The following is a 17,029-nucleotide window of genomic DNA, read 5'->3' on the forward strand; positions in this document are numbered from 1 at the left end:
ATCAGTTATGGAGATAATCAACTAATTATGAAAATTCTCTTAATTTTGAACACAGTTTCAATGAATTTCAAATTCAATATCCCATTTATAATGAAAATGAGGTTGTATTTTACAAATACTACTGTATGCAAATTTTAAGCAAAAGCTAAAAAACTTAAATTGCAACAAATTACATTATTCTGCTGATAATGTGCCATAAAGTGTAATATTCGCTAATGCAACTTCTATCACTTTTAATGATTTGTACTATTAACAATTAAAATATTTTATACATTAATAAACTATACTAATTTGCTCACATCCATTTTGTAAATAAAAATGCAAGAGCATCTTACAAAAATATATAAGATGAAGGAGGCAAAGAGAGAATTAAATTTCTTTTTATAAATATAAATTCAGTTTTTCAGAATTTGAAAAATGCACAAATGTTAAATAGTAAGATTTTATTTTATTTTCAGTTTTTGAACAAAGTTTTTATTTTTATAATTATACCTTACAACAGTTATAGACAAATTTAATATAATACTCATATTGATTTAATTTACATACCTTACATATGTACAAAATTCTAAAAGCCAACATATACAAATATGAAAAAATTAAAATCTTAATTTCCAGAATATAACATATTTTATACATACAAGGATGAAATACACAGATTCCTTGACACAACATGTATACAAATAATAATTGACATTTCACGAAATCTGAGTTATCATCTGATTTTACAACAAATTTGATCATTTCTTGAAAAAAAAATTGATACATATGTAAAAATTATAAAACTTTAAAATGTTTAGGTATTCTATATTAAAAACACAATATCAGATATATTTAAAGAGATTTCATAAAATATAAGTTCTAGATTAGATCCATAGACCCAAAAAGTTTAAAAAAATTGAAAAACTTATACAACATATTTCAGGATTATAAACAGTTTGCTTAAGTTAAAAAAATGAGATACTCTTCTGATATTGGGACCGTATTCAGAAATGTATGTATTTATGCAGATGTATATATCTCTATGTGTACATGCATACATATATGTGGACATACACACATATGTACATACATACATGCATATATGAACACAGACATTATATACACATGCATACATATATACATAGTCCTGAAAACAGAAGAGTACCAAAATGACAGTAAGTATAAATTATAGATGTATCTTTCAGTGTTAAAAATATATCAAAAGCATACTTTCTTTTTATAACAGGATGCTGAGATTAATGGAAAAGAAATTTTGATATAACTACTAAAAGATGCTATCAAGTATAAATTCAAACTTATCACAGAGATTTTAACAATATGATTGGTTTTAAAAAGAAATAATACACAGATAGCTAGCTATTTTCATCCATTATGTTATTATATGATGCAGAATGAAAACTAGTTATTAGTAAATAATAAAAGTTTAACAGAATTCCCAGAGTTTGAAAATTTTCCCGATTTGAAGACATTTTATAAAAATTTATCAATTTTTTATTTTAAAAATGGCCAGAATAAAATCTTTTCATAACACATTCTTTTATCTACCAATTATTAGTATTTTCAATAAAAATAAGTAAGGCATACATTTTTTTCCTCTTTGTGCAGAATATATTTCATTACCATTTATGTTACCCCAAAATAAAGCATTGCACCTTGAGAATAATTGCACAAATTCAAGGCATAGAAATGAGTATTAGTATTGGCTAGAAACTGAAAATAGAGAACTTTGTCATAAGTTGCAAGTTATTTTATTAACTGATGAATATAAAATGAAGTGAATATTCTTATCACAAATTAATAATTTGTACAAATTAAGCTATTAAAGATTTTATACCTTTTAAAAATGTATAAAAATACTTTTTTTAATGCTATGTGGTACAAATACAAAAAATAACAAAATAAATAAATGAAAGTAATAATATTAAGTAATGATATAAAAAAATAAAAGATGTATCTCTATTAGAAATGAATTTTAGCAATATTGCATATAATAAAATTATTTCAACCAAAATTTTATCAGAATGTAAATACATTAACATAGTACTAATAAAATCTTCAGTGCTATTCAAATGATTGTTTTAAAAGATTTATGGAGTAAAATTCTGATTAACAGGGCTGGATTTTTTAAATGAAGCCTCTATAGAGCAAACTGTTTCAGGTAGGCAAAAAAACTCCTGTTCACACATAATCCATTCTGTGAATAAAAATGGGTACAACCAAATGATTATGCGTCACTTTAAGCTCACAGAGATTTATAATTACATAAGAAAAAAGTAAAGCATATCAGGGCTATCTGCTAGAGTTCCAAGCAGTTTTTGACTTGATTAAATAATTATTGTAATCAAACAATTTTTGCCCATGAAACCTATTTTCCTCTACCACTAAACCCTTAAAAGGATTTCCATTTGGAGAAATATTAAATGCCTCTATGAATACTTATGATGAAAAATAATTTCAAAGAAATGATGATCAATCATAAACTGATTGTTATAATATTTCCTGTTGAAGATAAAACTTTAAAGGTTCTTAAAAGATAAAAAGGTTCCTTTTTTGATGACTGAATAAAATGGCTGCATGAAGTTTTCTCATGTCTAACATAAATATAAATCAGTTTCCCTTAGAAAAGAAAAACAGAAGTTTCATGTACACATTTCTTTTTTGGCAGACAGCCCTCACATATTTTCTGCATCATCTGAAGTATATCAATTAACCATTAACATACGTGACTTATTAAAAAAGATTAAATTTAAAGAAAACTGTACTGCTTGTTATGGAGGTTTTGAAATATGTATTTATTAAAATTTACTTCACATAGAAATTCTAAAAATGAAAATACACACACAAAAAAGAAAAAAAAAAGAAAAAAAAAAAAAATCTGAAAGGGTTCAGATAATAATGGTTGCCCAAAAGGGGTCTTTTAAAGTTTAAGATGGTAGAAAATATCAACAGTTACAGATTCAAACTACCCATCTGGTGTACCATCAATAAAGATTATGAACCTTCATTAAAACAACAGTTATAAACATTAATAAGAAATATACTTAATAATTCTAAGAATGCTGTCATGTCCTAAAAATTAAACCTTTATCTTGCAACTCCTTTAATTAGTTATTAAAAATGCTGATATATAAGCACAACAGCTACAAAGAAAAATCACATATTATGTGTGTCTTTTATTCACTATTTTATCAATCTTGTGTCCTAAATCGGTAACAGAGTTTTTTGATTAATGGTAGTATAACATTGAATATACTGCTACATAGAATTAAATTTCCGTATTCAGCTAATAGATTGCTATGTAAACCGATTAACTGATTATAGAAATTTAATTCACTTATTATATAAATATAAAACATAAAATGCACAGAAATTACAGTTTTCAGAAGAAAAACAAGTGAACACCTAAATACCTTTATATCTTTTGCACTAAATAGTTTCAACTAATTTTCGTTAGGCATATTTTCTTTTAACATGGCTTAAACTATTATGGCAACACATTTTAAATAGGAACTTATCAAAATCAGACTTAGACATCTTTTATTTACATAATTACAATACATGAATATCTTTTACATATATGCATTACTTAAGATAATTATGAAGTTATAATTTAAAAAAAAATTATTGTGCAACATTTTACTGCACCAATTTACTGGGCAAAATCAGTAAATTTCAAGAATTCCTAAGTTGAAATGTAAAGACTAATCTTCGTAATAAAGCTAGGGATTTGAAGTGGCCTTAAAAATTTTAGAGCCAGTGATGGAATGCACACCTCTTGAAAGTTTTAGAGGAATTTAAATCTTTTATAATTTTCTAATAAATACTGTAGCACTTGAATTTATTTCCAGTACCTCACAATATCAAAACTAATTTAGCTTTAGAAGTTTAAAAACAGAAATAGCTTTGTTTATACACAAATTCTATCAAACCATAAAGGAATTCAGTATAATACTATTATCTTCAATACACATATCCGGACTTCATTCTGTTTATATTAGAAGGAACAGAAAGCAATACTTAAACAACACTTCATTAAAAACATATTAGTATCAGAATCTGTTAAGGAAAACTATTAAAGTCTGATAAATTTTCAAAAACTGTCATCTAAATGGAAATGAACATTATTTTTCCTAAATAAACAAATTTATTCATTACAAAATACGTAGATCATTTATTTACCTACTGATTAAAAACTATTTATATGCATAAGTATCCTAGTTATGACACACATATTTAAACACCTCAGTTTTTATTCTGAATAGCCATGAGTTTTTAGTTTCAGAGACTGTTCCTTTCATCAAATATAATGCATATAATATTTACCATATTATTAAGTTCATATAAGTCTTGATAAAATTCACTGTTCTCAACATATATTTTTATATAACAGACACAAATAAATTATTTGCTAAAATTACATTAACAATACTTAGAAATACTACTTTCGATAACCATTTAAATGACACTATAAGTTGTGTAATAAAATCCTTATAAATATATTAATAAAAAGTGAGCCGTATAAAATTAATGTTAACAGTTTTCAAGTTTCAACATAAAACTGCTTTGAGCATGATAGAAAATGCACTATAAATTAATGACTATAATTCATAATATAAAATAAATATAAAAAATAATAGAGCTTACACTGGTTAGCAACAATAAATCTTTCACCATTTAAAAAAAAAAAAGGAATTTGAATGAAAAATGCAAATAAATTTCCATTTTGATCCATAAAAATACATAATAAACATCAAACATAATTATTTTAAAAAAATTGATGTGAACACCAGTACAGCCTATTATACACATTTTTTGCTTCACTTCATTTAACCTTATTTCCTTAAATTATTCTAAATTAATTAACAAATCCTTCATAGCAAGTTGAAAATAACATCAAAAATTGCAAATTTTGAAATTAAATAACCTGGCCAGCTTTGGCCAGATGGAAGTCAAACTTCTTCTATTTTTATTTTTTCATAACGAATATAAAACTTGCACAAATATAAGTAAATGAACCGGGAGACTAAATTAAAAGTTAGATTTCCTTATTCATCCAAAATAAATTTTTCTTTTACATTGAAATTTTCAAAACATAAATATTTTCATCATTTAAAATACTGCTGTAATGGGAAGTATAAGTCTGCGAACAATAATTGTGAAAATAAAGGCCCAGTAGGGACTTTTAGGAAAAATAAGGGGGAAAGCTGTATATATATGTAAACTTTTTGCATGAGTGCACATTTCTTGGTAGTCAAGTGAAGAAGTAGGAGTGCACAATGAAATATTATAGTAATCCCATACCAAAATTTCAATGAACATCATGAAAATATCTAATTTGAACTCATTTTACAATTTGTTTTGGAATAAAGAGTTCTTTATTCTGTCTGTACATTCAGATGTCATAGGAAAAAAAAATGTAGTCAATTTTCTTTGAAATCTGAAACCCCTAAAATTTGAGACTGAAATCTTCTTTCCACAAGGGAATAAAAAGGATTCACATCAGATCTAAAAAAGTGCTTAGGTACCAATTAATAAAATTTTGTCCATTTATATCAAATTAAAATCCTTGGTTTTTTTTTTTTTTTTTTTTTTTTTTAACTAAATGCATAGAAATTGAAATCAAGACTTGAGAAACAAGAGTAACAACAGATAATTTTTTGCAAGTTTCCTATGCATTAAGAATTATTCATTCAAGATGTTAAAACTATGGAATGTATTTGTAAAGACGAATACAGATGCACACAAGTTAAAAGACATTCAAATGCATAAAAACAGTTTAAAATAAAATAAAAAAGAAAGTTACACAATTTAGATCACTACTACTATCAAGAAGTATATATCTTATTTCAAAACCCAAACTATTTTTTGTTTTTGTTTTTCCAAGGGACCATGAATAATTTGTTTAGCAAATGGTTTCTTCAGAAGAATTTGTGTAGCTGATTTAAATTGAAATACACTTTTCCGACCAGAAACAGTCAAGTCAATAATCAAAATTGATGTTAATGTCACTAAAAAAAGAAAACAAAATGCATTTTAAATTTTGAAGAAACTCTAAATTTTATGGCAAGAATAAACTCAGTTGCATAGCACAACTATCCTACAACAAAGCTAAGCTAAATAAATAAAAATAGTGATAAATACATACACCACATGTCTAAGAAACATTATAGAAACTCTTAATAGCTTAAAAATATAGTACTCAGTTTAAAAGAACAACACTTTACGTGAAATACTTGGCAAATTTTGGAAAAATTTCCGTACGCTTATAAAAATGTTCATTGCGCATTTAAACTAAAATAAAAAAGGAAGTTGTTACAGATAAATGGAAGAAGATTCAACTTATGTATAAAAATCAATCACAATTTTTCCTTTAGATTTATTTTCGCTTTTTCTTTTGCAAGTTTCTCGTATTCATTCCATTCCACAGGCCAAAATGCAGCAGTGCCAATTGTAGCAAATACGACCAAAATTAGAAGTTGAGAAGGCAATTCTAGAGCAGTGGAGTAGGAAAAGGCAACGGCAGCTCCAATAGACTTTAATGAAAACAAATATATGTACACAGTTTATATGGAGCATTCAACATAATTTTTTATATTAACATAAATAAAAATTGCATCTTATACATAATGTTAAAAACTTAACTGTGACTATTATTCTGATTTAAGATTACTGGAATTCATAAAATTTACATCATGCAAATAAATTTTTTAAAAAAGGTAAACAATTTGAAATAAATATAAATAATATAAAACTCTTTTGAAAATTAAAAAAAAAATTACCTGAAAGAATTTGAAAAGGGCAAAAGCTGGTGCACTGTCATCTGCATACATCGAACCCAATATTGAATACACCTGAAAAAGCAAATTGGAAAGAAAACTGGCTAAGTAACAAACACAAATATTTTCATATATTTATAGAGTTTAGAGGAGTGAATAACATGTATTTTAAAGATTTACATTTTCATTAAGACATTTAAATTCATTTTCCTGTACTCATGTATTATCTTGTTGACTAGCTTAGTAACACAATTTACTGTCAGTTATGGATGACCGTATCCTCTAGAATTCCACAGCAATGAATGGCGATTGGTGGCAAAATTTCCACCAACTGTCAATGGAATAATACTTAAGTTGTTGTTGTAAATGCTCACTTATCTGACCTATAGTCAATCCAAGCTCACGAAATTCCTCATGGCAAGGAGCACAAGTTTACGCCTGTTGTTGGTAACAGCCTTGGGCACCTTACAGATGACAGTAGCTCAGTTCCACTCCCAATTTTGATGGAGAGCACCCACGGGAGGACGGGTCTGAGGGTCTCCCACCCCTCTTCCTCTATTACCAATCTCTCAAGAGGACTTTTGGCCCACCACATGGACACTATACATTTACAAACATCCATGCCTTCTCCAGAATTTGAACCTGGGCCCTTCGACACGGCAGTCAGCAAGCCTAATCACTATACTGGTTGGGCAGCTAACACTTAAGTACATATTTTTTTGTGATTATACATCTAGTTTATCAAATTTATACATCTTGGACATTGAGCACAAATGTAAACCCTAAGCCACATAATTTAATCTGTTGCAAATTTCAAGAAATATCAGTACCAATATGTACATGTAAAATAAGTAAATTAAAACTATAAGTTAAAATACAACAGCCATAGTTCTTCATTTTAATTTGAGTAACTCCCCTTTCAGTTCTAAAAGCAGCAACTATTATTAATAAATTTTCTGCACTACGTTTTTCAAAGTTAATCTGTTTTTATGTAACACATGTAGCAGGGATTTTCTTGAATGTGCTCTTTCTTTCATTACCCTTGCTGTGGTAACAAGAATCACTCTTCTCTCTGTTCAACCATTGTCAAGAGATGTGATAAGGTATACAAAATTGTGGAGTGTATATTGCACCCATAATAATGTGCGAATGAGAATAAGTAGCTCAAGAATGTCCAGCAATAAATTATACCTTATCTTCAGCCACATCTGTCTGCAGCATTATCATTACGTCTATGCAATAAACCTCTCCAATTCTATTGTAGCTATCACTCAATCATCAAGAGATTTCGCAAATTACATACATACATACATACATTATATATGCATGTAATGTATATATCCATTTCATAGCGCACACATTGGAATTGTGCTGGGAGATACATGTATATATATGTATATGTATATATCTTGTTATGTGCATATGGATTCATAATGGATTGAATGCACAGAGAACCAATGATAGTCTGATAGAATTTATTTTCCCAAAAGAAACATTTTCTGGTTCTGGAACTTTCCACAAAAGTACTTGTACTTGTCTCAGTGTAACAGAGCACAATCAGTAGTTACCATCTCAAACTATTAAGAGTGTTAAATACAACATAATGCAGAGCACAATCAGTAGTTACTACCTCAAACTATTTAGAGCGTTAAATACAACACAAAGCAGAGCACATCTAAAAAGTGATGTTCGTATGGAGATCTCTCAAGTCTGCAAAGTCTACTCTGAACCGAAAAACTGACAACTGATGCTCTCTCAGTCTGATATAGTTTCCTCCTGGCTGACAGAAAATCTCCAGTGCCTTCTATTTTTCAAAATTACTGGAAGGCATATATATGTTACATATAAAGTTACATATAAGGAGCAGGTACAGTTACAGTAATAATTACATTTTGTGGAATGCTGGATTAGCACATGTACTGAAGTTATCCATTAATTAGTTCAACTACACAGTTAATTAAAAATTCACAATTTAATGAGAATTAAGATTAACAGTAACAAATACATTACAGAAAAGATTTGGTACTAGTAAACAGTATTATGCATTGTAATTACATTCACTAGATCACATGCTAGTCTGTCTACATAACAACATTCAAATCAGAAATAAGTAATTTCAGAATGCACTTTCCTACTGTGAACAAAATTACATTCCAGCAAAATTAAGTTTTGGTAGGGACAAATTGAACAACTCCTCACAAGTTATACAGGGACTGGATCAAAATTTTGCAAAATTGTCACCAAGTGTGATGACTTTTGCCAGTTTCTTCCCAAATTTGGGGACAAAAATTAATCAACAAAACTATCGCCAACTTATCGAGATAGCCATTTACCTCAATGTTAAATAAACTTAGCCTTGTAATTTTATCTTTTCGTCAAAACTTTGCTTTCGGAAGGCATTTTATATGTTATATTATGCGAAAGATACAACAATTTTACATACAATGTCGCCAAAACTATTTACAAATATATAAAATTAATAACGATACGATGTTTAGAAAATTCATGACACAATGGGGAATATGATTTATGGTGTGAGAGAGCTTGATGCATAAAGAATGCTAACAGCTGTAGTAGTCGATATAACATTTCTTCTTATTCTCAGTGACAAATATTTCTAAGCCAGTTTAATTTTAGTTGAAAAAGTAGCAGAGGACAGCAGCACATTGGCAGCACAGAAGTGGAAGAGCAAAAGCGATTGATTCAAGATGAAATCCTCATTCAAAATAATTTGGTTTCAGCTTCATCTTAATTTCTACCAGTTAATAATTATATTCTAAAATTATTATTGTCTAAAACATCTATGAAAGAGCCTGCATCATTAGAAGCATGTACAAATCACATGAGAGCCATTAATTTCAAAATGACAAAGATTAGAGAGGTTTATTGCAAGTAGTTTCTATTTTTAGGACAAAGAAGGAATAACCATATTAAAAATGGAGATTCAAAGGAATTAGAATTTTTGTTTACCTATTTTTTATCTTACACACTATATATATGCACACTTGAAACACACATATATACACACACTTGAAAAAAGAAAGAAATTACATAAAAATTCTACAAATTACTTAAATTGCAAATGTTATTACTCAACTATTGACAGTATTATTACAAATTTTGTATATGTGCAACTAGTTTAGTGAAATTATATGTGAAATTTTAGTATCTCTTGTATGATGTAACACGGAAGACTGCAAGAAGTGAAGCTCCTAGGAAAAAATAAGGTTACAGGGGCAAGTTCATTTAACATTGATGTAAATGCCATTAGGTGAGATAGTGCGAAGCTGGTGGCGATTTTGGCGACTAACATTTGTCGCCAAATTTGGTGAGAAATCACCAAAAGTAATTAAACTTGATACCTGTATAGCTGTAACTGATCTAATTCCATATGTAACTGTTAATATCTTCCAGAAATTTTGAGAGACCAAAGGTACTGGAAATTCCCTGCCAGCCAGCAAAACTATATAAGATCCAAGAGAGCATCAGTTTCTGAGTTTTTTAAGTCCCAATCACATTATATTTCCGCACATATAGTATGAGGGACTGGACGTCGAAAGGGACAATTCTCAGAACCTGCACATTTTCAGGAAACCCACGTAGCTAGGTTACGTTTTTCACTTACTACAAAGACTTCAATGCCAAACAGTAATCGATTATCGCTCAAATTGGGATCATGTGATCCTTCAGAAGCAGAACTTTCGTCTGATTGGTTGATCTCTACGCGGGACAGAGCTCCAGCCAAAACATTTTTGTCGAGGTGTCAAAAAATCCTGCGTAGCCGGTACATCCTTTCCGTAGCTAGGTGGGACTTCACTTCCAGCGGTGCTCTTTTTTCTAGGAATCCTCCGATTTAAACCAGTGCTACCAGAATCTCGTTTCTCAGAGAAGTCCCATCTAGCAGGGGTTGTCGCTAGATGTGATAACCTCTTAAGTTTACAGTTGACTTCGGAGTATTGAGAGATTTGCATGGGATGCGCTTTGCATTGTGTTCTGCTTAACATTCTTACTAATTTGAAGTGGTAACTGCCGATTGTGCTTTGTCATACAGAGAACAGCTGTGCGAATACTTTTGTGGAAAGTTTTTTTGGGGGAAAATTAGTTTTATTAAGCTATCATCGGTTCTGTGCAAATTCAATACATTATGAAAACCGTTGTAAACAATAATATAATCAGAATCTGAAACTACATCTTATTTACCTCTAAGAAAGAATATTAAAAATTTCTGTACTGATTTAAAGTTTAATAAGTTTTACAGACTGAAACTGTTTTAATGTTAAAGAAATTATGAAATTTTCAACTAATAAGAATTAATAAAAATCACAATAACAACCTTGTATTTAGCATACATATATTAAAACACTCAATCGATTTCGAGGGCAGCTAAAGGTCCCTCTTTGTCAGGAGAACGAAATTGCTAGAAAGGGGAAAAAGAAGAAAAATAAAGCACTGGCAAAGGAGACTCAGAAGCACGTGGTTGCTATCAGCACTGCACGTGGTCATAACCAGATTTCGAATCAAAGTTACACTGGCCACCTACTTTTACTGAGCCAGGTTATCTGATCAAACATAACACATAGACTAAAATGCAAAAATATTAGCAATGTAAAAAAATAGGGAGCGAGGGGCAACTGCAACTTCACGCACCAAGTCTGAACCTCGAATGAATTAATAAGATTAAATTAATAAGAATTATTGAGAAATGTAAGACACTACCAATTCTTTCATCATGTAATAAAAGAACCAGTACTTCTGTGCAACTAAGAAAAATACAATGCAACTAATTCATGCTCAAATAAATAAATAAATATCATAAAATAGGAGCTTTTTCCAATGAAGGGATAACAGTACCAAATCTCACAGAAATTACTTCAGGAATTCAAAGATCAGAAAATATAGGTGAAGAAGACACAGAGTGTGGATGGCTAAAGACAAAAGCAGTGAAGACTATAGGACTTTGTAAGACCAAAATACTTGTAATGATTTCAAACAAGAAAATAAAAGAATAAAGCTGAAATAACAAAAGCAACTGCACTAAGGCCCTGGAATGCATATACAAGTTTACAAGTTATTACACAACATGGCTCAATAAACTGAGTTCGAATTTCATGAAATTCTAGCTTTGTGCACAGAACACTTGGATATATCTAGAAACATACAGACAAATACTTTGTCTCATCATATAAATGAGATAAAGTAGTATTAAATAATAAATATATGCATTCTTTATGTTCCCAATTTTATGCATATCTTATAACAAGTCTCATTATACTGCAAGAGATGCATAAATACAGGGAATATGGAGCAATGCAAATGTACACATGGATAGCTTTATGCTATGAAGAAATGATAGAATTTAGATTTGAAGCAGTCACTGATCAAAGCAATCACATTTGCCCGGATTATTTGCATAGCATTAACTGAATGATAACATTTAACAATGAGAGAAAAAAAAAAAAAAAAAAAAAAAAAAAAAGAGCCCTATACATGTTCAAAGGAATTTCCCTAATTTACTAGAAATAGATTAAAAACTAATAAATTATATTAATTGAAACCAAAACTAAAAATTCATAAATAATGAATGAAATTACTTGTAATTATACCATCCTATGAAATTTATCATGGCTAAAATCAGAATTAAAATGATAAATGTCACTATAACCCAGGCAATTAGCTAGTGACTGTCCAAGTAATTTTACATCTTTTCTATAAGGGCAATCCAGAAATAGAACAGAATTTAGCAAAAACTAGGATCTTTTCCATGTTCTCAAAATCAGACTTCCCATTACCTATAAGAGCAGGGGTGAGAAAACACTTTTAATCACAGGTCAAAAAAATCTTTTTTAGTGTTTTACATGGCAGGGCCATTGCAAGATCTCATGATGCTTGTGTGACTATTTTCCACGATGCCTTTACTGTTTTCCAGAACATAATGGTCAGGGGCTGGGAAAAGCCCTCTTTAGTAGGAATTTTTTAATAAAATTATAATTTAAAATAGCATTTTATGAACTTCATATTTTTTTACTTTAAACTCTAGAGAGTGAACACAGTGGCAAAAGCCCTACATGAGGGCCAACCAATGAAATATAAAATGTACAGGTAAATTTCAAGGAATATGAAAAAGATGAGAAAGCAGACTGTACACTAACTGAGTTCCATAACTTGTCACTACTGCTCTTACTATGATCCTCATCAAGTAAACTATGCATCATCAACAACAACAAAAAAAACCCCACATTTTTTAGATATATCATCCACTCATGAATATTTAGCATCATGAACGCATATATACATTTGGCAGTTGTTTGCTGAATTTGTCAAGTTTAATCAGCAAAATCCCAGTTGTACAATGAACGTTTGAGTGTAGAACAATGCTTCACTACAGCTGCTTTCTATTCTTCAGGTTAGGAGTAATTTATAATTTTATTGCTGTTAGGTTATTGGCAATTGGCAAGTTCAGCAAATATACACTAAAAACGGGATCTATTCCTATTAAACATGAAATGATTGACATTTATACGCCTTCATTTTCAAATAAAAAATTAAATATTGCATATCTACTGCTATCCAGCATATCTAGTGTTTTCAGCTTAGGTTAATTGCTAGCATATATATGTGCATGCATACTAGCCGGATTCAGCAATTAAAAGGTTTTGGCCACCTGTACAAGAGGTTCATTTTTTTATTGCGCCTGTTCTATTATTTAATGATGAATGGAAACAGTATGCAAAAATATCATCAGATCTATAATCAAGATTAACCACAAAATCCTTCAAGACTATGCTTTCTGATTCTTTTAAGGCTGACTTGGGTATGAGGAAGGAGCACATTATTCGTAACATTCCTCGAAAATTCATCTTTGGGATCATATTTTATCTCACTGTATTTTTAAAGCAGTTAGTACAGCAGCTGACAAATGTCTAAATCTTTTGATTTTTTTATGTAGAAATCAACTCCTGAGCACAAAATCCGATTTAATCTATGATCACACATGTTCATTAGAATTCAAAAAGTCGATTCAATCAAAGATAAATAGTTTTTTGGACAAAGACAAATTCTTCAACTGGTCTGTCTCCTTTAAATTCCATTTTGGACAAGTGTTATGACTGGAAAGAAGCATGGAACTCTAAAAGCCATATAAAAGTAATATTTCATAATTTTTATAAAACTTGGTTGTTTCAATTTAAAAATGACAAAACATAAACAATATTCGTGACATTTAAAACCTTTTTGTAACTGAAAGCATAGGTCTACAACCATTGGTTGTGAAAATAAAGACTGTATAAGGACTTTTAAGGATATGGGTATATTATTGGGTTGAAACATAAGTAATGGCCGTATTTTTAATTTAAAAATTTTTATTTTAAAAAAACAAAAAACAATGAATTAGTTAATAATATCAGAGTTTTTGGACTTTCCCCATACACCCAAGATGTCGAATTATAGTCATTTGCCTACAACCTATTCGTTCGGCTAATTCGGGAGTGGTCTGACTCTCTTCATCAAACTCATTTGGTCGTCCGGAATGAGTTCGTCATCAAGGTCGAAATTTTCATTTTTTAATTTGGCAAACCAATTTCTTGCAACAACATAGTTGCAAAAGCAACAAATACAATATATATATATATATTACAAATTAAAGTCAGCCTCAAACTATACAGTACAAACAATACTTTAATCCCGACTCGTCGGGACCTCGGTGATTCCGGATTAGGGGTTTTTCCAGATTATAAATGAATTTAAATCTGGTAAGATGGCATGCAGAAATTATAAAATTAAAAATATGAAACCATAATTTATGACATAAAGAGCAATTATGATCTAAAGGGTACCAAAATTTACACACACACACACACAACACACACAAAAAAAAGCAGCTTAATATTTATTTGTTTACTTTATTAAACATTTCTTTCAATGTAAGTTGTTTAAGTTGCTTCACTTTATGTGCTAATACTTTCTCTTTAATTCTATAAACAGACATAATTTCTTGCTCAGTTACAAAGTTCCGCTGCTAAAGTCCTGTAATTGCTGTGCCGAGAATACCAACTAACTTGTCAATCAAAATTTTTTCATTTTCACTAACCTCTCTGTCAATTTCTTCATGCCTTTATGCATTTTTTTTGCAGCAATTCCACTTTTTTTTTGATGGACATCGAAACATGCTTTCACTTTGTAGATCCTTTTGCAGCTCCAGAATCGGAAACTCTTTTTGACATAATCGAAAGTTCAATAATTGTTATAAAATTGTTTGTTGTTCGATAGTTTTTATAAAATTGCTCTAACAGTCTGCAAAAAATAATAAGCCGGATCCGATTAGAAGATTAAGGAACAACACAATCAGCAACATTAACTGAAATAGATAATTAGATAATTTTAGCCTAGCTTATACCAACCTTATACATTAAACGCACATGCGTAAACATATTATGCGCATGCATAAACATATTATGCGCATGCGTAAAGAAAGTTTGTAGCTTTGATGTCCAGATTATAGATAATTCCGGATTAAAGACTTTGTACTGTATTATAAAGAATGGCTATATTTAGTTTTTTAATGAAATTAAGATCTTCTGTAATCAACTTTAAAAATACTTTTATAATGAACAAAAAAAAAGGGGGGAGAGAGATGGCATTACTTTTATCTTTCAGATATTCATACACATAACATTTTTACAATACAAATACATTATATGTATTATAAGTATTTCTTTTTATTACTGTCAACATTCATCTGACTGACCTGAGTATTATAACAAGCATCACCAAATCCCAACCCAAATGCACAAACCATTGCAAGGAAGACACTGAAAGAGAAAAGAGATTAGCTATTTTATTACTGAGAAAATAAACAAATGATTTTATTTAGATTAATCATAGGTAAATTGTAGAGTCTCACAGGAAATTTTATTCAAACCAACTTAAAGATTTGTTATATAAACATAATATAAATTAAAGTTCAGTTTGCCAGATGTCTTTTGAATGATGTCAGATAACATGCAATAATACTTACATATTATCACAACCACCTAAGTAGATGTTGCCAAATTTTCAGAATGTGCCAAACTCTGGCAAACATGCCCATAACTATTCTTCAGGCAACCATGGTCTTATTCAGTCAAGCATGAGTCAATCATTCAGTCAAGCTACATCACCATGTTTGAATGCATTCTTTTGTTGTTGTTTTGTTAGTTTTAATGGTTTTTAGGAACAAACTGTGATATATTTCGCTTTAAACTTGATTTTAAAATATGGGCTTGTGAAATTCGCTAGCATTGGAAGACAGTCATTAAATTCCTCCAGGAATGCAGAGTTTTGCTGAAAATTTTCTAAAGGGTATGAGAAAGAGATGCATTTCATAGATTTCTGCTGTTGTGGAATTTCTTTAATTCACTGATTTTTTTTTTTTTTTTTATTTTTTTTAAGTGAAAACAGACTGCTGTGTACTTGGACAGAAGAATATCACCAAAAAAATTCTAGAAAGATTTGAAGAAGGATGTATGCTTTTTTTTAAACGTATCATGTAATCCTTATTTAATAATTAAAATTTTATTTTAAATTGCTTAAGTATGTTTTCTTTTCATATGTTGATAATGTTTACCGACTTTCAATAAATATCGAGAGTTTGTGAATCTTTTATAAAAAAGTCACAAAACCCACAAACCTTTACCTTTTCAAGTAATTTTTATCTTTTCATGCGTAAAAAATCGCCAAATTGCATCAAAGTGGTTACAAAATATGTAAGAAGCCATGAAACTATTCAAGATGATGGGGAGATGATTATGGAGGTTCTGAAAAAATCAGGAAAGTAATAAAACCAAGATGATGCATTTGTGATTAAGACAGAGTTCACACGGAAAATCAATTTTTGATTAACCTGATTAAATGGAACAATTTCCTTAATCAAATATAAGAACTAGTTATCAAATGAAATATGAGCAACTGGATAATTCTGTGTATATACTAGAAAATATAGTGCACTAAAAAGAAAATATTATCTTGCTTATTATAGTGAATCTAATGAACAAATATATATATATCAGAAATATACATTTAATCTATTCCAAAAAATTCTTCATTTTGTAAAAGAAATTTGTAATAGTGCATCATTTGTAATAAAAATTACACATATTTTAAAATAAAAATGAGGAGCTCAGATTATCATGACATAAATAAAAATGTTTTATCAGTATAGTTATTTATTATACCATACAAACACACAATATAATGACTCATTAACTATAGTATTT

The 17,029-nt window shown here is 29.3% G+C and overlaps 1 protein-coding gene across 1 annotated transcript in view; it reads right to left on the reverse strand.

Moving 5' to 3' along the window:
- Nucleotides 1-428: 428 nt before the first annotated feature.
- Nucleotides 429-17,029, reverse strand: part of LOC118184446 (UNC93-like protein MFSD11) — a 117,253-nt gene continuing 100,652 nt past the window's right edge. The window contains exons 11-13 of the mRNA XM_085824990.1: nt 15,523-15,586; nt 6,783-6,854; nt 429-6,536 (exon numbers count right to left, since the gene is read on the reverse strand). Of these exons, the coding sequence (XP_085681116.1) occupies nt 6,360-6,536; nt 6,783-6,854; nt 15,523-15,586 (313 nt within the window). The 3' untranslated portion in view covers nt 429-6,359. The remainder of the gene's footprint in view (nt 6,537-6,782; nt 6,855-15,522; nt 15,587-17,029) is intronic.

Source organism: Stegodyphus dumicola, chromosome 10 (assembly GCF_044657685.1).
Source record: "Stegodyphus dumicola isolate Sdum_Otavi_A_Nest chromosome 10, ASM4465768v1".
Taxonomy (NCBI): Eukaryota; Metazoa; Arthropoda; class Arachnida; order Araneae; family Eresidae; genus Stegodyphus; species Stegodyphus dumicola.